The sequence below is a fragment of the Oncorhynchus keta genome, unplaced genomic scaffold (assembly GCF_023373465.1).
Source record: "Oncorhynchus keta strain PuntledgeMale-10-30-2019 unplaced genomic scaffold, Oket_V2 Un_scaffold_5451_pilon_pilon, whole genome shotgun sequence".
In the NCBI taxonomy this organism is placed as follows: Eukaryota; Metazoa; Chordata; class Actinopteri; order Salmoniformes; family Salmonidae; genus Oncorhynchus; species Oncorhynchus keta.
The window spans coordinates 151,949-177,074 of NW_026290961.1; the positions used below are offsets into that span (position 1 = coordinate 151,949).

The following is a 25,126-nucleotide window of genomic DNA, read 5'->3' on the forward strand; positions in this document are numbered from 1 at the left end:
TTCATAACCCCAGGTTATGCTTGAGAGAGGGGGTTTTGAAGCACTTCTGTGCAGCAGTCTGCAACGTAAACTTTCAGTTGGACTTGAGCGTGACATACTGCCTGTTTCCAATGTGCAGTTTTGACACACAACACAATGCCTTAGATGTCTCAAGTTTTGAGTGTGCATGCAATTCGCATGCTGACTGCAGGAATGTCCACCAGAGCTGTTGCCAGAGAATTTAATGTTAATTTCTCTACCATAAGCCGCCTCCAAAGTTGTTTTAGAGAAGTTGTCAGTATATCCAACTGGCCTCACAACCACAGACCACGTGTAACCATGCCAGCCCAGGATCTCCACATCTGGCTTCTTCACCTGCAGGATTGTCTGAGACCAGCCACCCGGACAGCTGATGAAAGTGTGGGTTTGCACAACCTGTCAAAAACCATCTCAGGGAAGCTCATCTGCGTCCTTGTTGTCCTCACCAGGGTCTTGACCTGACGGCAGTTTGGTGTCGTAACCAACTTCAGTGGGCAAATGCTCACCTTTGATGGCCACTGGAAAAGTGTGCTCTTCACGGCAAATGGTGGTCATACCAGATACTGATCCACACCCCTACTTTTTTTAAAAGATACCTGTGACCAACAGATGCATATCTGTATTCCCAGTCATGTGGAATCCATATATTAGGGCCCAATGAATTTATCATTTTAAAAGGCTAATTGATCATTAGAAAACCCTTTTGCAATTATGCTAGCACAGCTGGAAACGGTTGTTCTGATTAAAGAAGCAATACAACTGGCCTTCTTTAGACTAGTTGAGTTTCTGGAGCATCAGCATTTGTGGGTTTGATTAAGAGCTCAAAATGGCCAGAAACAAAGGCTTTATTCTGAAACTCATCAGTCTATTCTTGTTCTGAGAAATGAAGGCTATTCCATGTGAGAAATTTCCAAGAACCTAAAGATCTTGTACAACGCTGTGTACTACTCCCTTCACAGAACAGCGCAAACTGGCTCTAACCAGAATAGAAAGAGGAGTGGGAGGCCCCGGTGCACAACTGAGCAAAAGGACATGTACATTAGTGTCTAGTTTGAGAGACAGACTCCTCACAAGTCCTCACCTGGCAGCTTCATTAAATAGTACCTACAAACCACCAGTCTCAACGTCAACAGTGAAGAGGCGACTCCGGGATGCTGGCCTTCTAGGGACATTCACAACTTTTAATCTTCCCATTTTGATTGGTTTATTTTGCCTGAAAACGTTTAAGCCTACATATAGAAAAAAAAACTGCATCTCTGCCCAGCCTGGCAAGAGTGGCCAAAAGGGTGTTTATCATCCCCAGTGGCTCTGCAAGTGTGGAGAGGATATTCTCCACTGCTGGTCTGCTCTCCAGCATGAGACTGAAGACACAGACTTGCCAAACCTGTGTTTCTAAAATTGAATTGAAAGATACTGAGCATAAATAATTTGTATTTAATTCTACGTAATTCTAATTTTAATTCACAGCCTATATGTGCAATTTATAGACTACAATGATTTGATACAACGAAATGTTGTTTAAATGCTTAGCGCTTAATGTTCCTAGCAGCCTAGTATGTGTACGATACGATGCTTCACATTGTATTTCTTTGAAGGCTATAGCCTTGAAATAATATAGGCTCTATTTTTATTTTCCTTTCCTCCTTAGGCTCCCCGTCTGGTGCCTGACCTATTTAGAGTGTTTATATGCTGTTTTATACTACATGTATCCTATTTAGAGTGTTTATATGCTGTTTTATACTACATGTATCCCATTTAGAGTGTTTATATGCTGTTTTATACTATATGTATCCTATTTAGAGTGTTTATATGCTGTTTTATACTACATGTATCCTATTTAGAGTGTTTATATGCTGTTTTATACTATATGTATCCTATTTAGAGTGTTTATATGCTGTTTTATACTACATGTATCCTATTTAGAGTGTTTATATGCTGTTTTATACTACATGTATCCTATTTAGAGTGTTTATATGCTGTTTTATACTACATGTATCATATTTGAAATGATGAGCGCTTCTTACATTCACTTCTATTTAAATCATATGGTTTGGTTTCAATACTTCAAAAACAAAATGTTAGGTCCAGGTAGTCACAGGTGATTTTAATGAACGGAGCGAACTAAACTGAGTGTTGGTTGAACTCATATTGACACCTCAAATACCCAGATAATGGTAAGAAAGAAAAGTTAGCTAACTAGATCAGTCTGAATACAAACTAACTAGATCAGTCTGAATACAAACTAACTAGATCAGTCTGAATACCAACTACTGAGAAGTGTGTAAAACAGGAATAGATGTCTTAAATTGAGATGGGGCCCTTAGTATGGAAGGGAGGAAATGAGAGAGGCACGTATAGGAGGCCTATTTCGGGAGTGAAGAGGTCATTAGGGGACGTTGGAAGAGAGCAGGAGTGCATCACCTTAAGGCTTTCTGACTCAGCTAAAAATGCACACACACACACACACACACACACACACACACACACACACACACACACACACACACACACACACACACACACACACACACACACACACACACACACACACACACACACACACACACACACACACACACAGTCTTAGAAACATTGAGTCCATCATTCATCCTGGTTTAGCCAGGCATAGGGTTGCAAAGTCCGCTAACTTTACAAGAATTCCTTGGTTTTGAAGAAATCCTGGCTGGTACGAGTGAGGAATGGAGGAAATCTGTTATACATTTTGTGAATTCTGGCAAATTTAGCAGAATTTCATAACCCTAGACCAGGTTAGCAGCATGTCTAGATAACCCTATCTGGCTAACACATTTGAATGACCAATGGAAGAATAACGAATATCGCTTGTGTTGCGACTTTGTATTTTTTAAGAAAAATAAAAAAGTGCCAAATGTTTTGCAGTATTGCTTTAATGCCTTTTTGCAAACAGAACACATGTTTTGGAATATTTTTTATTCTGTACAGGCTTCCTTCTTTTCACTCTGTCAATTAGGTTAGTATTGTGGAGTAACTACAATGTTGTTGATCCATCCTCGGTATTCTCCTATCACAGGAATTAAACTCTGTAACTGTTTTAAAGTCACCATTGGCCTCATGGTGAAATCCCTGAGTGGTTTCCTTCATCTCCGGCAACCGAGTTAGAAAGGACGCCTGTATCTTTGTAGTGACTGGGTTTATTGATACACCATCCAAAGTGCAATTAATAACCATGTTCAAAAGGATATTAAATGTCTGCTTTTATATTTTTTAACCCATTTACCAATATGTGCCCTTCTTTGGGAGGCCTTGGAAAACATCCATGGTCTTTGGTTGAATCTGTGTTTGAAATTCACTGCTCGGCTGAGGGTCCTTACATATAATTGTATGTGTGGGGTACAGAAATGAGGTACTTATAGAAAAATCTGGTTAAAACACAACAAAAAAGTGGAACAAGTCAAGGGGTGTGATAACTTTCTGAAGGCACTGTAGTTTCACGTGCCAATGCAAACTAGCATGCTAGTAGATACCATGGACTTGCAGTCATTGCGCTAACACTAGTTAGCAATTGCGATAAAGCTATTAAGCAACTTCCTTTAAACTTCATGCAGAGACATAAACATGGTGTCCAGTCCATCTGACTCTGGAGAAGGAGATAAAGGGCTTCATTGCCATAATCCTGAACCATCTAATAATTCATATTCTCATTGGAGTTGCTGTTATTTGTAGCTGTAGGACTAGAAAACACATGCAGCTTTAATTAGCCTAGCTAGCTAGCTAGTTATTAACTAGCTTCTCCCGGTTTGATTCAGTCAAGACAGGTACTACCTAATCATATTGGATGATAAATAACCTAGCTATGGCAGCTATTAGTCTGCTATAGCGCGAGTTGGCTTTGTCGGTTGCTGTCTCTCGCCTCTCCTTCCCTCCTCCCCACTGGCGGACTTAGCCTTAGGTAGAAGAGGGAATTATCTCAGGCCTCATTTCATCAAGGGGCCTCATGACCTGGGCAGAATTCAAAACAAATAATATTAGTCATATTTTTAAAAAATATATAATTTATTCGCTTGCCGCTCCACTCAAGATAGTTTCAGCCACTTGTGAATTGAAGGACTGGTTGATTATTTGCTCTCAACTGCACCTGCGTTTGCAGACGTCAAAAACGTGAGGTTAGCATGATTCATCTTAACCAGTACAAAGGAACCAATGGGATGGTCCCAAAGGTGCAACATCTGCCCAACTAGCAACACATGCTCCTATTAGGTAAAACATTCATATTTAATGCCTAAATTCCATATCTCTAAACCAGCTGTCCTGTATGTATTTGATCGCCCCAGAGCTTCTAACACATTACATACGAATCAGACAATGCATAAAATATGACATAATCATAACAGATGAAATGAAGAAAATAAATGTTATTACGGTCTATATTGGTTCGTTGTTAAGACAAGCCTAACACAATGTAGTGATTGAGCATTGTTACGGTCTATATTGGTTCGTTGTTAAGACAAGCCTAACACAATGTAGTGATTGAGCATTGTTACGGTCTATATTGGTTCGTTGTTAAGACAAGCCTAACACAATGTAGTGATTGAGTATTGTTACGGTCTATATTGGTTCGTTGTTAAGACAAGCCTAACACAATGTAGTGATTGAGTATTGTTACGGTCTATATTGGTTCGTTGTTAAGACAAGCCTAACACAATGTAGTGATTGAGTATTGTTACGGTCTATATTGGTTCGTTGTTAAGACAAGCCTAACACAATGTAGTGATTGAGTATTGTTACGGTCTATATTGGTTCGTTGTTAAGACAAGCCTAACACAATGTAGTGATTGAGTATTGTTACGGTCTATATTGGTTCGTTGTTAAGACAAGCCTAACACAATGTAGTGATTGAGTATTGTTACGGTCTATATTGGTTCGTTGTTAAGACAAGCCTAACACAATGTAGTGATTGAGTATTGTTACGGTCTATATTGGTTCGTTGTTAAGACAAGCCTAACACAATGTAGTGATTGAGTATTGTTACGGTCTATATTGGTTCGTTGTTAAGACAAGCCTAACACAATGTAGTGATTGAGTATTGTTACGGTCTATATTGGTTCGTTGTTAAGACAAGCCTAACACAATGTAGTGATTGAGTATTGTTACGGTCTATATTGGTTCGTTGTTAAGACAAGCCTAACACAATGTAGTGATTGAGCATTGTTACGGTCTATATTGGTTCGTTGTTAAGACAAGCCTAACACAATGTAGTGATTGAGTATTGTTACGGTCTATATTGGTTCGTTGTTAAGACAAGCCTAACACAATGTAGTGATTGAGCATTGTTACGGTCTATAATGGTTCGTTGTTAAGACAAGCCTAACACAATGTAGTGATTGAGCATTGTTAAGTGTCCTTATGTGTTTTTAACAGTCCAAATGACCCCACATTTCTGTGCAGTATTCTCTAACTTGAACTTTCAGTTGACTGTGAACTTTAGTTACACATATTGCCTGTTTCCAACCACTCACACACTTTCTGGATAAGCCCAAGTTAACCACATGATACCTTGTATCTGAACCTATTGTCCAGTGGTATATTAGTTCATAATTGTTTGGCCAAATAAGGTAAAGGATATGCTGACGTTGACACAAAATGTGCAGTGGTTTGGACAAAAAAAAACCACACAACTCCAATCTTACATTTCGTGCTCACTCAGTTCATCTGGTTACGTTGGACATATTCACACACCAATGTAATATATTTGGACGCATTTCTTTTCAACTCTCAAAGACCGTGGTAAGATTTTCTTCCTCATTTCACCTGATTAATACATGCTACTGTTATGCACTGTCTGTGGGGGGTTAGATATATACAACTTTATGTTTAAAATATTAATATTTGACCTAAGCAGAGTAATCACTAATTGAGTTTGTACGTTTGGGACTATCCCATTGTTTCCTCTGTAGTAAATCAACTACGTCAAGCTCACCTCCAGTACTTCAAGTAACGATACATAAGGCACAGATACACATTTTGAGTGTAAAAATGTAAGAGACAATCTATACAAACACAGGTGGAGAATCCAACAATGCAGACCATGGATATTGACAAAGACACATATGCCAACAAGCCCAGAAAAAAGGATTACATCGGTGTTACATTTTCAGGTACCAATGCAAGTACACACACACACACACACACACACACACACACACACACACACACACACACACACACACACACACACACACACACACACACACACAAACCACTTTCTCAGACGAGTACCTATTAGTCCCCTCACAATTCTGGATGATATAAAAAAATGTAACATTACCCGAGAGAGTTTATAATACCTTGAGCTTCAGCTAACTTTCAGTGGTGGAAGAGACCATCCGGAGTTGCTGCAGTGTGTCTGGGGCTGCTGTGTGTCCTCCTATTGGCTGGGATCATAGGCCTGTCTGTCTACTGTAAGTTTATACGTTTATTATGTTTTCACTAATAAACTCAGTAAAAAAGAAACGTCCCTTTTTCAGGACCCTGTCTTTCAAAGAAAATTAGTAAAAATCCAAATGACTTCACAAATCTTCATTGTAAAGCGTTTAAACACTGTTCCCCATGCTTGTTCAATGAACCATAAACAATTAATGGAACGGTTGTTAAGACACTAACAGCTTACAGACGGTAGGCAATTAAGGTCACATTTATGAAAACTTAGGACACTAAAGAGTCCTTTCTACTGACTCTGAAAAACACCAGAAAGATGCCGAGGGTCCCTACTCATCTGCGTGAACGTACCTCAGGCATGCAGCAAGGAAGCATGAGGACTGCAGATGTGGCCAGGGCAATAAATTGCTATGTCCATAATGTGAGACACCTAAGACAGAGCTACAGGGAGACAGGATGGACAGCTGATTGTCCTCGCAGTGGCCGATCACGTGTAACAACACCTACACAGGATCGGTACATCCGAACATTACACATGCGGGAAAGGTACAGGATGGCAACAACAACTGCCCGAGTTGCACCAGGAATGCACAATCCCTCCATCAGTGCTCAGACTGTCCCCGCAATAGGCTGAGAGAGGCTGGACTGAGGGCTTGTAGGCCTGTTGTAAGGCAGGCCCTCACCAGACATCATCAGAGATGCCGGGGTCCCATCACTGCGGCAACAACGTCGCCTATGGGCACAAACCTACCGTCGCTGGACCAGACAGGACTGGCAAAAAGTCCTCTTCACTGACGAGTCGCGGTTTTGTCTCACCAGGTGTGATGGTCGGATTCGCGTTTATTGTTGAAGGAATGAGCGTTTACACCAAGGCCTGTACTCTGGAGCGGGATCGATTTGGAGGTGGAGGGTTCGTCATGGTCTGGGGCGGTGTGTCACAGCATCATTGAACTGAGCTTGTTGACATTGCAGGCAATCTCAACCCTGTGCGTTACAGGGAAGACATCCTCCTCCCTCATGTGGTACCCTTCCTGCAGGCTCATCCTGACATGACCCTCCAGCATGACAATGACACCAGCCATACTGCTCGTTCTGTGCGTGATTTCCTGCAAGACAGGAATGTCAGTTTTCTGCCATGGCCAGCGAAGAGCCCGGATCGCAATCCCATTGAGCAAATCTGGGACCTGTTGGATCGGAGGGTGAGGGCTATCTGGCAAATCTGGTGCAGTCCATGAGGAGATGCACTGCAGTACTTAATGCAGCTGGTGGCCACATCAAATACAGACTGTTAATTTTGACCCCCCTTTGTTCAGGGACACATTATTCAATTTCTGTTTATCACATGCCTGTGGAACTTGTTCAGTTTATGTCTCAGTTGTTGAATATTTTTATGTTCATACAAATATTTACAGATATTTTAAGTTTGCTGAAAATAAACGCAGTTGACAGTGAGAGGACATTTCTTTTTTTGCTGAGTATACATTCTTCATCATCAGTAGTTTAATACTTAGATGTTCAAAGGACCACAACGGGGAAATTACTGTTTTGTCCTCAGTGATGTAAGCACATGTGTATACTATATCCACTTGTGTGGCTGAATTTTGTTTTAGAATATTGTTTAAAAAAATCTATATGTTTTTATTTCGACAGATACCCGAGTCATTGGTCATTACTACTCTGCAGAGAGATTCCAGACGTCCAGTTTGAACAACCTGACTAAAGAGAGAGACCAGCTAAAGACCAGTTACACCACCCCAACTAAAGAGAGAAACCAGTTAAAGACCAGTTACAACACCCTGACTAAAGAGAGAAACCAGTTACAGACCAGTTACAACACCCTGACTAAAGAGAGAGACCAGCTACAGACCAGTTACAACACCCTGACTAAAGAGAGAGACCAGTTACAGACTAGATACAACACCCTGACTAAAGAGAGAGACCAGTTACAGACCAGTAGTAACACCCTGACTAAAGAGAGAGACCAGTTACAGACCAGTTACCACACCCTGACTAAAGAGAGAGACCAGTTACAGACCAGTAGTAACACCCTGACTAAAGAGAGAGACCAGTTACAGACCAGTAGTAACACCCTGACTAAAGAGAGAGACCAGTTACAGACCAGTAGTAACACCCTGACTAAAGAGAGAGACCAGTTACAGACCAGTTACAACACCCTGACTAAAGAGAGAGACCAGTTACAGACCAGTTACCACACCCTGACTAAAGAGAGAGACCAGTTACAGACCAGTAGTAACACCCTGACTAAAGAGAGAGACCAGTTACAGACCAGTAGTAACACCCTGACTAAAGAGAGAGACCAGTTACAGACCAGTAGTAACACCCTGACTAAAGAGAGAGACCAGTTACAGACCAGTAGTAACACCCTGACTAAAGAGAGAGACCAGTTACAGACCAGTTACAACACCCTGACTAAAGAGAGAGACCACTTGAAGGAAGAGCTAAACAAACAGAGCTGTGGTAAGAAATTGGAATATGACTTGACTGTTTTGTGGTACTCCAGATCTGCTAGATTAGGTATTCCCAAACTGGGGAATGCGCAATGCCGTCGGAGGTACGCCAAATAAAAATGTGATTCACATTTTTTTTTTAAAATGATTCACATTTTCAAACAGTACATTTACAGTTGAAGTCGGAAGTTTACATGCACTTATGTTCGAGTCATTAAAACTCCACAAATTTCTTGTTAACAAACTGTAGTTTTGGCAAGTCGGTTAGGACATCTACTTTGTGCATGACACAACTCATTTTTCCAACAATTGTTTACATTGGGATTATTTCACTTATAATTCACTGTATCACAAATTCAGTGGGCCAGAAGTTTACATACACTAAGTTGACTGTGCCTTTAAACAGTTTGGAAAATTCCAGAAAATGATTGACATCATTTGAGTCAATTGGAGGTGTACCTGTGGATGTATTTCAAGGCCTACCTTCAAACTCAGTGCCTCTTTGCTTGACATCATGGAAAAATCAAAAGAAATCAGCCAAGACCTCAGAAAAAAATTGTATATCTCCACAAGTCTGGATCATCCTTGGGAGCAATTTTCAAACAACTGAAGGTACCACGTTCATCTGTACAAACAATAGTACGCAAGTATAAACACCATGAGTTCCTGTAATCCTAGATCACCCAGATAGGCCAGTCGTGTGAGAAACTCGTCATCATGCAAGCCATTATGATGAGTTTCTCACACGACTGGCCTATCTGGGTGATGTTTTTTCTCGCCTGAATGATCTAAATCTAGGATTACAGGAACTCTCCACAACTATATTCAATGCGCGGGACAAAATTGAGGCTATGATTAAGAAGCTGGGGCTATTTTCTGTCTGCATTAACAAGGACAACACACAGGTCTTTCCCATCATTGTACGATTTTTTTGTGTGCAAATGAACTAAAGTTTATGGACAATGTCAAATGTGATATAGCGACGCACCTGAGTGAGCTGGGTGTGCAATTACGGATGTACTTTCCTGAAAAGGACGACACAAACAACTGAATTCGTTACCCCTTTCATGCCCTGCTTCCAGTCCACTTACCGATATCTGAACGAGAGAGCCTCATTGAAATTGCAACAAGCAGTTCTGTGAAAATAGAATTGAATCAAAAGCCACTGCCAGATGTTTTGGATAGGGCTGCGCTCAGAGTATCCTGCCTTGGCAAACAGTGCTGTTAAGACAGGAATGCCCTTTGCAACCATGTACCTATGTGAGAGTGGATTCTTGGCCCTCACTAGCATGAAAACTAAATACAGACTGTGTGTGGAAAAGTATTTAAGACTGAGACTCTCTCTAATACAACAGAGTTGCAGAGTTAAGTGCATCCTTTCAAGCACACCCTTCTCATTAACCTGTGGTGAGTTATTCACCATTGTTGATGAACAAATAAGGTTTTATATGTAAGATGGTTAAATAAAGAGTAAAACTATTGATTATTATTATTATTATATTATTATTTGTGCCCTGGTCCTATAAGAGCTCTTTGTCACTTCCCACGAGTCGGGTTGTGACAAAAACTCACTCATTCTTATGTTTAATAAATGTATAGTATAGAGCGTGTGTGTGGCAGGCTTACAATGATGGCAAATAGCAACATTTGAGAGTGTGCTGACCCTGGTGCTAGAGGGGGTACAGCTGGAGGTTGAATGTTTGAAGGGGTACGGGGACTATACAAGGTTTGGGAACCACTGTGCTAGATCAATTGACTGTACGCCAGATCTGCTAGATCCATAGACATTAAGACCAGTACATAGTGATAACGCTGACGTCGTCCACTTCTTTCTTATGGATAAGTTCCAATGGCTGAATCCGGAAGTGTTTTAATTTGAAGCCATATTGCTGAATGGGACTGAATGTTACCCAGAAAATCGCTAACGATCATGTTGAAAGCAGCCGTCACTAGCAAAGCATCATGGTCGATGTAGTCGTTTTCATCCTGCCTGAGAGCACGTACATGAGGGCGTGAGCCTCCTCTAAGCCTGCCGGCCCGTGATTGGTCTGTGTCAGGACGTGGTCCTGTGGTGACGACAATATAGTGATCAGAATTTATCACTATTTAATTAAATATCCCAATTTGTAGAGAATTTAAAAATAATTCACATAGGGGATCAAACTTGATCTTAGTAAACAAATTATTGAGCTCAAAACAGTATCTTTAAAAATGGGTCCGTTCTAGCGATCGTAATGGATTTAGGCTTTTTTTGGGCACCGCTAGTTTGCTATGCAGTGGGCGACCAACAGAGCACTTGTCACGTTCTGACCTTTATTTCCTGTGTTTTGTATTTAGTTAGTATGGTCAGGGCGTGAGTTGGGTGGGCAGTCTATGTTTGTTTTTCTATGTTTTGGTTATTTCTATGTTTCGGCCTAGTATGGTTCTCAATCAGAGGCAGGTGTCATTAGTTGTCTCTGATTGAGAATCATACTTAGGTGGCCTGGGTTTCACTGTGTGTTTGTGGGTGATTGTTCCTGTCTCTGTGTGTTCACCAGATAGGACTGTTTTGAGTTTTCACATTTCTTGTTTTTTTGTTAGTTTGTTCATGTGTACCTTTACGCATTAAAAAAGAACCATGGACAATTACCACGCCGCGTATTGGTCCTCTGATCCGTTTCGCCTCTCCTCTTCGGAAGAAGAGGAGGAAATTCATTACAGCACTTGACTTCATGCTCCAAACCGGACACTGGGGGCCTGGCTTGATCCAAATAGTAGCCTAATTGTTTTCAAACATTTTTTTTTTTTTTTTTAGGTGCGCTTGATTTACTGTATTTTTACAGATCGGGGTTGGACGGATTACAATACAAGTAATTTAATGTAATCCATTGGATTACCTCTAAATAAGTGTTATTTCATTTTTAACATATGCTGTTCCCATCCAACACAATGGATTTTTAACTGTGCGTTACTCTGCATGTAGACAAGAGTTTCTTAAACTATGGGTCGGGTCCGAAAGTGGGCCCTGAGCATGTGGGAGGTGGGTTGCAAGTTATGAGTACATCTACACACTGTTTCTTCATAATTTGGGTCATTGGAGGACAATTTAGGTCACGGGAGTAAGGCCAATTTCTAATTTGGATCTTGAGCTGAAAACGTTAAAGAACCCTTGATGTAGATTATTCAAAGAGTTGGCAAAAACAAGTAGATCTGTCAGCAAAGACAGATTTTTGCGTACTTAGATGGCTCTGGTCACTTATCAGTTGATACCAGAGAGCTGAGTAGGCAGCTGGCTGTGGACGCTTATCAGTTGATACCAGGCAGCTGAGTAGGCATTAGGTTTGTCATGTGTGTCTTCCCAGTGTTTGGAAAGTAAACAGGATGGAGCTGTGTTGATGAATTAAAAACTACCTTTTGATGTGATGGTTCATTTCTCAGTAAGTAGGGGTCAGACTTTTTTTGTTAAAAAAAAGTTTTTTTTGTGGAAAGCAACCAAGGAAAGCAACCAATGAAAGCATATTTTTGGAGTTTGGGATATTTCAAATAGACTAGAGCAGATCAGTTAATGTTCAGTAAGGGGTGTATTTAATCAGATCCGGTTTAGCCGACATCCACATAGCAGTTGTTTTGATGGTGTCAGAGGTGGAACTGCGTTAGAGCTGTCAAATCCACAAGCAGCTCCTGGCATTGTACACTGAGTGTATTAAATATTAGGAACACCTCCTTATTGACTTGCATCCCCTTTAACCCAGAGAACAGCCTCAATTCCTCGGGGCATGGACTCTACAAGGTGTCAAAAGCATTTCACAGGGAGGCTGGCCCATGCTGACTACAATGCACAGTTGCGTCAAGTTGGCTGGATGTCCTTTGGGTGGTGGACCATTCTTGATACACACAGGAAACTGTTGAGTGCGAAAACCCCAGCAGTTTTGCGGTTCTTGACACACTCAAAACGGTGCGCCTGGCACCTACTACCATACCCTGTTCAAAGGCACTTAAATATTTTGTCTTACCCATGCACCCTCTGAATGGCACACAGACACAATCCATGTCTCAAGGCTTAAACATCTTTAACCCGTCTCCTCCCCTTCATCCACACGGATTGAAGTGGATTTAACAGGTGACATCAATAAGAGATCATAGCTTTCACCTGGATTCACCTGGTCAGTCTATGTCATGGAAAGAGCAAGTGCTCCTAATGTTTTGTACACTCAGTGTACCCAATGCAGACATTGCCATTGGCTACACAGATTTGCATTAAGAGATCCCATGCAGCCTTGTTTACACTTTCAAACCCAAATACCCATGATTTATTTGAATGATTTTTCCATTTGAGCGTCATTTCTATACAGTCTACACTTTCTCGTTCTGAACTTCTAACACAAGTGTGTGGCTTCGTGACATTGATGGCAAGAGCAGCCACTCACAGATCTAACACAGTTCAACCTCCACCAAAACATCCACTATGCAGCTGTCTGCTGTCGCCTTAACACTTGATCTGATTGAATCTAGGTCAAAACATTTTGGGGAACTGAAAGGACCAGCTTCCATTCCCACTGAAAGTCACCAAGGACGCTGTTATTTCTAAACCACCATGCCATTTGGGTCCTGGTGGAAAATAGTGCACTATGTAGGGAATAAGGTGCTATTTTGTCCCTGATGTAGACAAATGTGATCGCTATCATGGGTTTGTCATGAAATAACCTCTACGCTCCTGTCCCCAAGGATGGAAGAAGTTTAAGTCCAGTTTGTACTACCTCTCTACTGAGAAGAAATCCTGGACAGAGAGCAGGCAGGACTGTCTGGGACGAGGAGCACACCTGGTGATCATTAACAGCAAAGAGGAACAGGTGAGAGGGAGTTAGTCAATTATATTTTTGATAATTTCAACATTTTGTTTCTATTTCAGCTCCTGTTTTGTTTTTCACTTTATCATGTCGCTATCTTTAACCAATGTTTGCAAGCCCCCCCTCCACAATAAAACGTGAATAATCCTGACAGAAAAGCATGTTTGTATTTGATTCAAGATCTTTTCTTTGTGACAAACAATAGGAATTTATCCATGAATGGAGTGGATGCCTGGAAATCTATCTTGGTTTCCATGACACCAATACAGAGGGGGTTTGGGAGTGGATTAACGATGGCGCATTAGACCAATCGTCAGCTCCTGTCACTACGTGAGTGGACCTGTTCTGGATGATATTTTACAGTCTAATTCCTAACAATTCCTTTTTACCGTCTGATTATCTGTGTTGGTATTGGATGACTTTTTACTGTCTGTTTCTATGTGCTTCTATAGTTAGGGCCATCCATCTACTTTAAGTGCTGCCTGTCTTCCCAGTAGCCTACTTGGTGCGTTGACTGCTTACTGCTCATAACTTCCAGATGATTGTTGACACATCAACCAGGATTAAGGGGCAGGGCCATTTGGGACTGTTGTTGTTTTGGTAATCAGTGGTTGTATTGGAGGGGGAGTGGTTTCTCCTCTTCTAGGCAATCAGAAATGAGCACCGGGAGGTGTGTTCTTCACCTTTGAAAGGCAATTAGCATTTAGTGTTAGTACTTCCGTACTTCAGTCTCCCCTGTTTCCTCAGCAGCAGCTGTCATGTCAGCGGTGGTCTTGTTGCCAAAACTAAGATGGTCATCGAAACAAAGGCGGTTCTGCCGAGTTGTTCTGCAGAGGAAGGCTCCACACCACTCTCTCACTTGAGTGTCTTACCCAGCTCCTTTCTGATGAACTCATTTTGCTCTTTTGTAGATTTGGTGACTATTAGTGTGTTCTATACCTGTTCACTGCTCTCCCTGTAGGCTTTACAGACAGTCCCCACCCTTCCACTACAATCCTTCTAATGTAGTGTACCCTGCACACACAACCCATGTGGAGTTCCTGGTTTTCCGATCAAGTACAAAGAGTTCATCTCAGCCTATGCTGCTTTTCAGTCCCTTGACCTTTTGGCCCTGACAGAGACAAGGATCACCCCAGAGAACACTGCTTCTCCAGCTGCTCTCTCTTCATCTGACTACGTGTTCTCTCATAGTTCGAGAGCATCTGGTCGTCGTGGTGATGGCACAGGACTACTCAGTTCTCCTAAGTGGAGATGTTCTCTTGTCTCCCTCTCTCACCTGTCCATCTTCTCATTTCAGTTTCATGTTGTCAATTGTCCACTTGAGTTTAACATTGTTGTTATCTATCGCCCACCAGGTGCCCTTAGAGAGTTACTCAATGAGCTTGACACTTTAAAGCTCATTTACTGACAATTTACTGACAATGGGTCACCGCTCTTCGTATTTGGTGATTTACACCTCCTGACGTTGGCCTTTGATTAATTTATTTCCTTCATTTCCGATTAATTTTCCCTCCTTGCCTCTTTTGACCTCACCTTCCCCAGTCCCACTCACAAGGCAGGCAATACGCTTGACCTCATCTTTCCCCAGTCCCCTCCCACTCACAAGGCAGGCAATACGCTTGACCTCATCTTTACTAGAGGCTGTTCTCCTCCTAATCTCACTGCAACCCTCCAGGTCTCTATTCTCCTCCTAATCTAACTGCAACCCTCCAGGTCTCTGTTCTCCTACTAATCTCACTGCAACCCTCCAGGTCTCTGTTCTCCTCCTAATCTCACTGCAACCCTCCAGGTCTCTGCTCTCTTACTAATCTCACTGCAACCCTCCAGGTCTCTGTTCTCCTCCTAATCTCACTGCAACCCTCCAGGTCTCTGTTCTCCTCCTAATCTCACTGCAACCCTCCAGGTCTCTGTTCTCCTACTAATCTCACTGCAACCCTCCAGGTCTCTGTTCTCCTCCTAATCTCACTGCAACCCTCCAGGTCTCTGTTCTCCTCCTAATCTCACTGCAACCCTCCAGGTCTCTGTTCTCCTCCTAATCTCACTGCAACCCTCCAGGTCTCTGTTCACCTCCTAATCTCACTGCAACCCTCCAGGTCTCTGTCCTCCTCCTAATCTCACTGCAACCCTCCAGGTCTCTGTTCTCCTCCTAATCTCACTGCAACCCTCCAGGTCTCTGTTCACCTCCTAATCTCACTGCAACCCTCCAGGTCTCTGTTCTCCTCCTAATCTCACTGCAACCCTCCAGGTCTCTGTTCTCCTGCTAATCTCACTGCAACCCTCCAGGTCTCTGTTCTCCTCCTAATCTCACTGCAACCCTCCAGGTCTCTGTTCTCCTGCTAATCTCACTGCAACCCTCCAGGTCTCTGTTCTCCTACTAATCTCACTGCAACCCTCCAGGTCTCTGTTCTCCTCCTAATCTCACTGCAACCCTCCAGGTCTCTGTCCTCCTCCTAATCTCACTGCAACCCTCCAGGTCTCTGTTCTCCTCCTAATCTCACTGCAACCCTCCAGGTCTCTGTTCTCCTGCTAATCTCACTGCAACCCCCCAGGTCTCTGTTCGCCTCCTAATCTCACTGCAACCCTCCAGGTCTCTGTTCGCCTCCTAATCTCACTGCAACCCTCCAGGTCTCTGTTCACCTCCTAATCTCACTGCAACCCTCCAGGTCTCTGTTCTCCTGCTAATCTCACTGCAACCCTCCAGGTCTCTGTTCTCCTCCTAATCTCACTGCAACCCTCCAGGTCTCTGTTCACCTCCTAATCTCACTGCAACCCTCCAGGTCTCTGTTCTCCTGCTAATCTCACTGCAACCCTCCAGGTCTCTGTTCTCCTCCTAATCTCACTGCAACCCTCCAGGTCTCTGTTCTCCTGCTAATCTCACTGCAACCCTCCAGGTCTCTGTTCTCCTGCTAATCTCACTGCAACCCTCCAGGTCTCTGTTCTCCTCCTAATCTCACTGCAACCCTCCAGGTCTCTGTTCACCTCCTAATCTCACTGCAACCCTCCAGGTCTCTGTTCTCCTGCTAATCTCACTGCAACCCTCCAGGTCTCTGTTCTCCTACTAATCTCACTGCAACCCTCCAGGTCTCTGTTCTCCTGCTAATCTCACTGCAACCCTCCAGGTCTCTGTTCTCCTCCTAATCTCACTGCAACCCTCCAGGTCTCTGTTCTCCTCCTAATCTCACTGCAACCCTCCAGGTCTCTGTTCTCCTCCTAATCTCACTGCAACCCCCTCCAGGTCTCTGTTCTCCTCCTAATCTCATTGCAACCCGCCAGGTCTCTGTTCTCCTCCTAAATCTCACTGCAACCCCCTCCAGGTCTCTGTTCTCCTCCTAATCTCACTGCAACCCCCTCCAGGTCTCTGATCACTACTTTGTTTCCTTTTCTGTCTCCCTTTCCTCCAACTCTAACCACTCAGCACCTATCTAGATGGTCATGTGCCGTCTCAATCTTCATTCTCTCTTCATTCTCTCTCTCTCTCTCTCTCTCTACTCTCTCCTCTTCTATCCCTTCTGCTAAATCCTTCTCCCTCCTGTCTCTCGATTCTGCCTTTTTGACCCTACTCTCCTCCCTTTCCACATCATATGACTCACACTGTCCCCTTTCCTCTCCCTGGCCGGCTCGGCCCTCCCCTCCTGCCCCGTGGCTGTGACTCATTGCGAGCTTATAGAACAGGGCTGTGGGCAGCTGAGTGAAAAGGGAGGAAAATGTAACTCCCACCCGACAACCTGACCCCATCCCCTCCTCCAGACCATCTCTGGAGACCTTCTCTCTTTCCTCATCAACTCATCCCTGACCACTAGCTGCGTCCCCTCTTGACTTCAAAATGTCCCGATCCGCTCCTCTCCTCAAGAAACCAACACTCAACTCCTCTGACATCAAAAACTACAGACCGGTTTCCTTTTTTAAATTTTCTGTCCAAAACACTTGAGCGTGCGGTCTCTGACCAACTCTCTCCCAACCCGGGCACTCAGTTCTCCCACCTCTGGTCTCTGGGCCCTCCCACCTTTACGGATGCCCAGTCCAATCTCTTCCCCCTGAAGCTAGGACAACAATCTTCCAAAAAACATCTGAAAGCTGACATCTTCAGAAAGTAGCTTAAATCATCCCACATACCCCCCCCCACCACACCACACCCACCCAGAAGCCTTTCATGAACTAACACTCACACTTGACTTTTTCCACCCTTACTAGCTCTTACCTTACCTTACTAGCTCTTACCTTACCTTACCAGCTCTTACCTTACTAGCTCTTACCTTACCTTACTAGCTCTTACCTTACTAGCTCTTACCTTACCTTACTAGCTTTTACCTTACCAGCTCTTACCTTACCTTACTAGCTCTTACCTGACCTTACTAGCTCTTACCTGACCTTACTAGCTCTTACATAACCTTACCAGCTCTTACCTTACCTTACCTTACTAGCTCTTACCTTACTAGCTCTTACCTTACCTTACTAGCTCTGACTTTGCTGATTGATAGCTACTTTACAGAGGAAAAATGTACTTACTATGACTGAGATGTGGTTGTCCCACCTAGTTATCTGAAGATGAATTCACTAACTGTAAGTCTCTCTGGGTAAGAGTGTCTGCTAAATGACTCAAATGTAAATGTCATGTGTGTTGGATGTCTTTTTACTTTCTGTTTCCCTGTGTTGTTCCATGTGACTTTTTACCGTCTGACTATCTGTGGTGTTCCATGTGACTTTTTACCGTCTGACTATCTGTGGTGTTGTTCCATGTGACTTTTTACCGTCTGACTATCTGTGGTGTTCCATGTGACTTTTTACCGTCTGACTATCTGTGGTGTTGTTCCATGTGACTTTTTACCGTCTGACTATCTGTGGTGTTGTTCCATGTGACTTTTTACCGTCTGATTATCTGTGTTGTTCCATGTGACTTTTTACCGTCTGACTATCTGTGGTGTTCCATGTGACTTTTTACCGTCTGACTATCTGTGGTGTTCCATGTGACTTTTTACCGTCTGACTATCTGTGGTGTTCCATGTGACTTTTTACCGTCTGACTATCTGTGGTGTTCCATGTGACTTTTTACCGTCTGATTATCTGTGGTGTTGTTCCATGTGACTTTTTACCGTCTGATTATCTGTGTTGTTCCATGTGGCTTTTTACCGTCTGACTATCTGTGGTGTTGTTCCATGTGACTTTTTACCGTCTGACTATCTGTGGTGTTGTTCCATGTGACTTTTTACCGTCTGACTATCTGTGGTGTTGTTCCATGTGACTTTTTACCGTCTGACTATCTGTGGTGTTGTTCCATGTGACTTTTTACCGTCTGACTATCTGTGGTGTTGTTCCATGTGACTTTTTACTGTCTGACTATCTGTGGTGTTGTTCCATGTGACTTTTTACCGTCTGACTATCTGTGGTGTTGTTCCATGTGACTTTTTACCGTCTGACTATCTGTGGTGTTGTTCCATGTGACTTTTTACCGTCTGACTATCTGTGGTGTTGTTCCATGTGACTTTTTACCGTCTGACTATCTGTGGTGTTGTTCCATGTGACTTTTTACCGTCTGACTATCTGTGGTGTTGTTCCATGTGACTTTTTACCGTCTGACTATCTGTGGTGTTGTTCCATGTGACTTTTTACCGTCTGACTATCTGTGGTGTTGTTCCATGTGACTTTTTACCGTCTGACTATCTGTGGTGTTGTTCCATGTGACTTTTTACCATCTGACTATCTGTGGTGTTGTTCCATGTGACTTTACCATCTGACTATCTGTGGTGTTGTTCCATGTGACTTTACCATCTGACTATCTGTGGTGTTGTTCCATGTGACTTTTACCATCTGACTATCTGTGGTGTTGTTCCATGTGACTTTACCATCTGATTATCTGTGGTGTTGTTCCATGTGACTTTTACCATCTGATTATCTGTGGTGTTGTTCCATGTGACTTTACCATCTGACTATCTGTGCTGTAGCCTGTTTGATTGCTTTTTTGACTACTTTTTGCCATCTGTTTTGTTATAGGTATTGGAGGGATGGGGAACCAAACGATGCAAATCAGGCTGAAGACTGCGCTCATCTCTCAAAGAAGGCATCAGACCCACTAAAGAGTTGGAACGACGTACCATGCACAACGAATATCCACTGGATGTGTGAGAAGACAACGTCCACATTGTAATTATGTGTTTAGAGTTTTGAAACATGAGACATTTTGATGATCTGTTTTAGATGTTTGTGTTAAACTCATTCTTGTGAAAATTTGGCAAAGTGATTGGGGGGAAAAACATAGGTAAATTGACCCTTATCTGAGCATGGTGGGCTAACACACTCTGTGGTGGGCTAACACACTCTGTGGTGGGCTAACACACTCTGTGGTGGGCTAACACAGTCTGTTCTTGCACATATGACCCTGGTTCAAAACCCAGCCGGCAACATAAACAGCCTAAAATTCTCATTTGGATATCCAATGTGACTAGATTATGTTTTATTTTGTAATGAAATCCCAACATTATATTATCAGAAACTGTTATGGATTTAAGTGGACTGGCGAAGCAGCTTAAGTAATAGAAATCCTGATGTATTAGCAAAGAAACGTAACAGCTTATTATTTAACAGTACAAAGTCAGTATAGACCATGTATGCTGTACTGGTAATATAATGGGTCACTATAGACCATGTATGCTGTACTGGTAATATAATAGGTCAGTATAGACCATGTATGCTGTACTGGTAATATAATGGGTCACTATAGACCATGTATGCTGTACTGGTAATATAATGGGTCAGTATAGACCATGTTTGCTGTACTGGTAATATAATAGGTCAGTAGACCATGTATGCTGTACTGGTAATATAATAGGTCAGTATAGACCATGTATGCTGTACTGGTAATATAATAAGTCACTATAGACCATGTATGCTGTACTGGTAATATAATAGGTCAGTATAGACCATGTTTGCTGTACTGGTAATATAATAGGTCAGTAGACCATGTATGCTGTACTGGTAATATAATGGGTCAGTAGACCATGTATGCTGTACTGGTAATATAATGGGTCAGTAGACCATGTATGCTGTATTGGTAATATAATAGGTCAGTATAGACCATGTATGCTGTACTGGTAATATAATGGGTCAATATAGACCATGTTTGCTGTACTGGTAATATAATGGGGCACTATAGACCATGTTTGCTGTACTGGTAATATAATAGCTCAGTATAGACCATGTATGCTGTATTGGTAAAATAATAAGTCAGTATAGACCATGTATGCTGTACTGGTAATATAATGGGTCAATATAGACCATGTTTGCTGTACTGGTAATATAATGCACTATAGACCATGTTTGCTGTACTGGTAATATAATAGCTCAGTATAGACCATGTATGCTGTATTGGTAATATAATGGGTCAGTATAGACCATGTATGCTGTACTGGTAATATAATAGCTCAGTATAGACCATGTATGCTGTATTGGTAATATAATGGGTCAGTATAGACCATGTATGCTGTACTGGTAATATAATAGGTCAGTATAGACCATGTATGCTGTACTGGTAATATAATGGGTCAGTATAGACCATGTATGCTGTACTGGTAATATAATGGCTCACTATAGACCATGTATGCTGTATTGGTAATATAATAAGTCAGTATAGACCATGTTTGCTGTACTGGTAATATAATAGGTCAGTATAGACCATGTATGCTGTACTGGTAATATAATAAGTCAGTATAGACCATGTATGCTGTATTGGTAATATAATAAGTCAGTATAGACCATGTATGCTGTATTGGTAATATAATGGCTCAGTATAGACCATGTATGCTGTACTGGTAATATAATAAGTCAGTATAGACCATGTATGCTGTACTGGTAATATAATAGGTCAGTATAGACCATGTATGCTGTACTGGTAATATAATGGGTCAGTATAGACCATGTATGCTGTACTGGTAATATAATAAGTCAGTATAGACCATGTATGCTGTACTGGTAATATAATAGGTCAGTATAGACCATGTATGCTGTATTGGTAATATAATGGGGCACTATAGACCATGTATGCTGTACTGGTAATATAATAAGTCAGTATAGACCATGTATGCTGTACTGGTAATATAATAGGTCAGTATAGACCATGTATGCTGTATTGGTAATATAATGGAGCACTATAGACCATGTATGCTGTACTGGTAATATAATAGGTCAGTATAGACCATGTATGCTGTACTGGTAATATAATGGGTCAGTATAGACCATGTATGCTGTACTGGTAATATAATGGGTCAGTATAGACCATGTATGCTGTACTGGTAATATAATAGGTCAGTAGACCATGTATGCTGTAATAGTGCAAAAGCCTTGGTGTACGGGTGTGTAGAAAATCATTGATACTTTGTCTGGACTATTGTCGCCACCTGGCGAAATAGATTGGAGCTTGCACTTCAGTTCCTCCTTCCATAGCTCTGGTCCAGAGCGTTAGTGCGCGTTCTCTTATATCCTACGCGTTGAACACACTGACTGTGATTTGCGTTTTGGGACACCAGAAGTTTATTAATTTCCAATGGAACGCTGCGTTGCCTTTGACAATTGCGTTGCAGAGGCTGTTTCAGTGCGTTCTGTGTGGTTTATACGTTGGGTTTATCGAACGCATACGTCAAACTGTATGCGTGAAGGGGTGACAGAAATGGTAACATAAGGTGAATGTTGAACTTTTGTTGCACACATATCTAGATGACGCAGCGAACTATTTTGCGCAAGCACAGTCAAATCAAATCCAATTTTATTTGTCACATACACATGGTTAGCAGATGTTAATATGCGAGTGTAGCGAAATGCTTGTGCTTCTAGTTCCGACAATGCAGTGATAACCAACAAGTAATCTAACTAACAATTCCAAAAACTACTGTCTTATACACAGTGTAAGGGGATAAAGAATATGTACATAAGGATATATGAATGAGTGATGGTACAGAGCAGCATACAGTAGATGGTATCGAGTACAGTATATACATATGAGATGAGTATGTAGACAAAGTAAACAAAGTGGCATAGTTAAAGTGGCTAGTGATACATGTATTACATAAGGATGCAGTCGATGATGTAGAGTACAGTATATACGTATGCATATGAGATGAATAATGTAGGGTAAGTAACATTATATAAGGTAGCATTGTGATATATTTACATATTTTCCTATCAATTCCCATTATTAGAGTGGCTGGGGTTGGGTCAGTGTCAATGACAGTGTGTTGGCAGCAGCCACTCAATGTTAGTGGTGGCTGTTTAACAGTCTGATGGCCTTGAAATAGAAGCTGTTTTTCAGTCTCTCGGTCCCAGCTTTGATGCACCTGTACTGACCTCTCCTTCTGGATGATAGCGGGGTGAACAGGCAGTGGCTCAGGTGGTTGATGTCCTTGATGATCTTTATGGCCTTCCTGTAACATCGGGTGGTGTAGGTGTCCTGGAGGGCAGGTAGTTTGCCCCCGGTGATGCGTTGTGCAGACCTCACTACCCTCTGGAGAGCTTTACGGTTGATGGGGCGGAGCAGTTGCCGTACCAGGCGGTAATATACAGCACTATAGACCAGGATGCTCTCGATTGTGCATCTGTAGAAGTTTGACCATGTATGTGCTTTTGGTGACAAGCTGAATTTCTTCAGCCTCCTGAGGTATGACCAGGCGCTGCTGCGCCTTCTTCTGGTAATATAACGCTGTCAGTGTGAGTGGACCAATTCAGTTTGTCTGTGATGTGGTAATATAATGCCGAGGAACTTAAAACTTGCTACCCTCTCCACTACTGATCCATCGATGTGGATAGGGGTGTTCAGTATAGACCTCTGCTGTTTCCTGAAGTCCACAATCATCTCCTTAGTTTTGTTGACGTTGAGTGTGACTGGTTATTTTCCTGACACCACACTCCGTAATATAATAGGGCCCTCACCTCCTAGACCTGTAGGCCGTCTCAGTAGACCGTTGTTGGTAATCAAGCCTACCACTGTTGTGTCAGTCCGCAAACTTGATGATTGAGTTGGAGGCGTGCGTGGTAATATAATCGTCAGTGAACAGGGATGCTGTACTGGAGAGGGCTCAGAATGCACCCTTGTGGGTCACTATAGACCCCGTGTAATGAGGATCAGCTGGGGAGGAGATGTTGTTGCCTACCCTCACCACCTGGGGCGGCCCGTATCAGGAAGTCCAGTACCCAGTTGCACAGGGCATGTATGCTGTATTGGTAATATAATCGAGACCCAGGGTCTCGAGCTTAGACCATGTATGCTGTAGCTTGGAGGGTACTATGGTGTTGAATGCCGAGCTGTAGTCGATGAACAGCATTCTCACCATAGGTATTCCTCTTGACCAGGTGGGTTAGGGCAGTGTGACCAGTATGGTTGTAATATGCATCGTCTGTGGACCTATTTGGGCTGGTAAGCAAATTGGAGTGGGTCTAGGGTGTCAGGTAGTAGGTGGAGGTGATATGGTCAGTTGACTAGTCTCTCAAAGCACTTCATGATGACGGAAGTGAGTGCTACAGGGCTGGTAAGTCGTTTAGCTCAGTTACCTTAGCTTTCTTGGGAACAGGAACAATGGTGGCCCAGAAGCATGTGGGAACAGCAGACTGGTATAAGGATTGATTGAATATGTCCGTAAACACACCGGCCAGCTGGTCTGCGCATGCTCTGAGGGCGCGCCTGGGGATGCCGTCTGGGCCTTCAGCCTTGCGAGGGTTAACACGTTTAAATGTCTTTCTCACCTCAGCTGCAGTGAAGGAGAGTGAAGGAGAGACGCATGTTTTCGTTGCTTCAAAGCGGGCAGTCGGTGTGTTCAAAGCGTAATCTTTGAAGTGAAACGCGCACTAACGTCCTGGACCAGAGCTCGGCCTATGTCTTTCAGCTACTAAGAAATTCATGTTGAGGTGGAAGAATAAAATGAAACATTTCATACAATATGCTGCCAATAACCCTATAAATAGTATGCCATAATGTGTGATATTAATAAACATTTAAATAAAAAAAGACAATATCCAAATGTAAGTCAATATCATGAATATCATAAATACCACCTTCCCACCACTTTAATGCCCCTTCGACTCGTAATTACTAGTGGGAAATCCCTGAGCTCCAACTTCTCCCACATGTTGACCTCTAATGTCACCTACTAAGGAAATGATCCCGATAAGTGCATTTTAGGCAGTTAAATTTAATACAACATTATTTATAAAAACAATCTACAAATATGTTTTTTGAACACTAATTGGCTTACTCTTGGCCTTCCAAGTTGGCGCATCGGTCTAAGGCACTGTATCTCAGTGCTAGAGGCCTCACTACAGACACCCTGGTTCGAATCCAGACTGTATCACAACCGGCTGTGATTGGGAGTCCCATAGGGCGGCGCACAGTTGGCCTAGCGTCGTCTGGGTGTGGCAGTCATT

The 25,126-nt window shown here is 42.5% G+C and overlaps 1 protein-coding gene across 28 annotated transcripts; it reads left to right on the forward strand.

Annotated features, from left to right (window-relative positions):
* The first annotated feature begins 4,994 nt into the window (after positions 1–4,994).
* Positions 4,995–23,230, forward strand: LOC118381412 (C-type lectin domain family 4 member K-like). 28 transcript variants are annotated; one of them, XM_052516915.1, is made up of 10 exons: positions 4,995–5,781; positions 6,059–6,152; positions 6,354–6,455; positions 8,083–8,910; positions 13,605–13,729; positions 13,932–14,056; positions 19,715–20,471; positions 20,784–20,823; positions 21,581–21,660; positions 21,901–23,230. In XM_052516915.1, exons 1-7 carry the CDS (start codon positions 5,638–5,640, stop codon positions 19,866–19,868), a joined length of 1,572 nt encoding a protein of 523 aa, XP_052372875.1. In that variant the 5' UTR covers positions 4,995–5,637; the 3' UTR covers positions 19,869–20,471; positions 20,784–20,823; positions 21,581–21,660; positions 21,901–23,230. The 28 variants fall into 28 exon arrangements, with proteins under 28 accessions (XP_052372875.1, XP_052372870.1, XP_052372872.1 ...); XM_052516910.1 differs by lacking the exon at positions 20,784–20,823 and adding an exon at positions 21,141–21,260; XM_052516912.1 differs by lacking the exons at positions 20,784–20,823; positions 21,581–21,660 and adding exons at positions 20,550–20,589; positions 21,701–21,780 and having other exon boundaries at positions 19,715–20,431.
* Positions 23,231–25,126: the final 1,896 nt, after the last annotated feature.

Bases quoted from the DNA above. Each gene is read 5' to 3' on its own strand.
- LOC118381412 (XM_052516897.1), top strand. From the start codon at position 5,638: ATGTGCAGTGGTTTGGACAAAAAAAAACCACACAACTCCAATCTTACA. The intron at 8,911-13,604 runs GTAAGAAATTGG...CCTGTCCCCAAG, and splicing joins GCTAAACAAACAGAGCTGTG to GATGGAAGAAGTTTAAGTCC. The intron at 13,730-13,931 runs GTGAGAGGGAGT...GACAAACAATAG, and splicing joins TTAACAGCAAAGAGGAACAG to GAATTTATCCATGAATGGAG.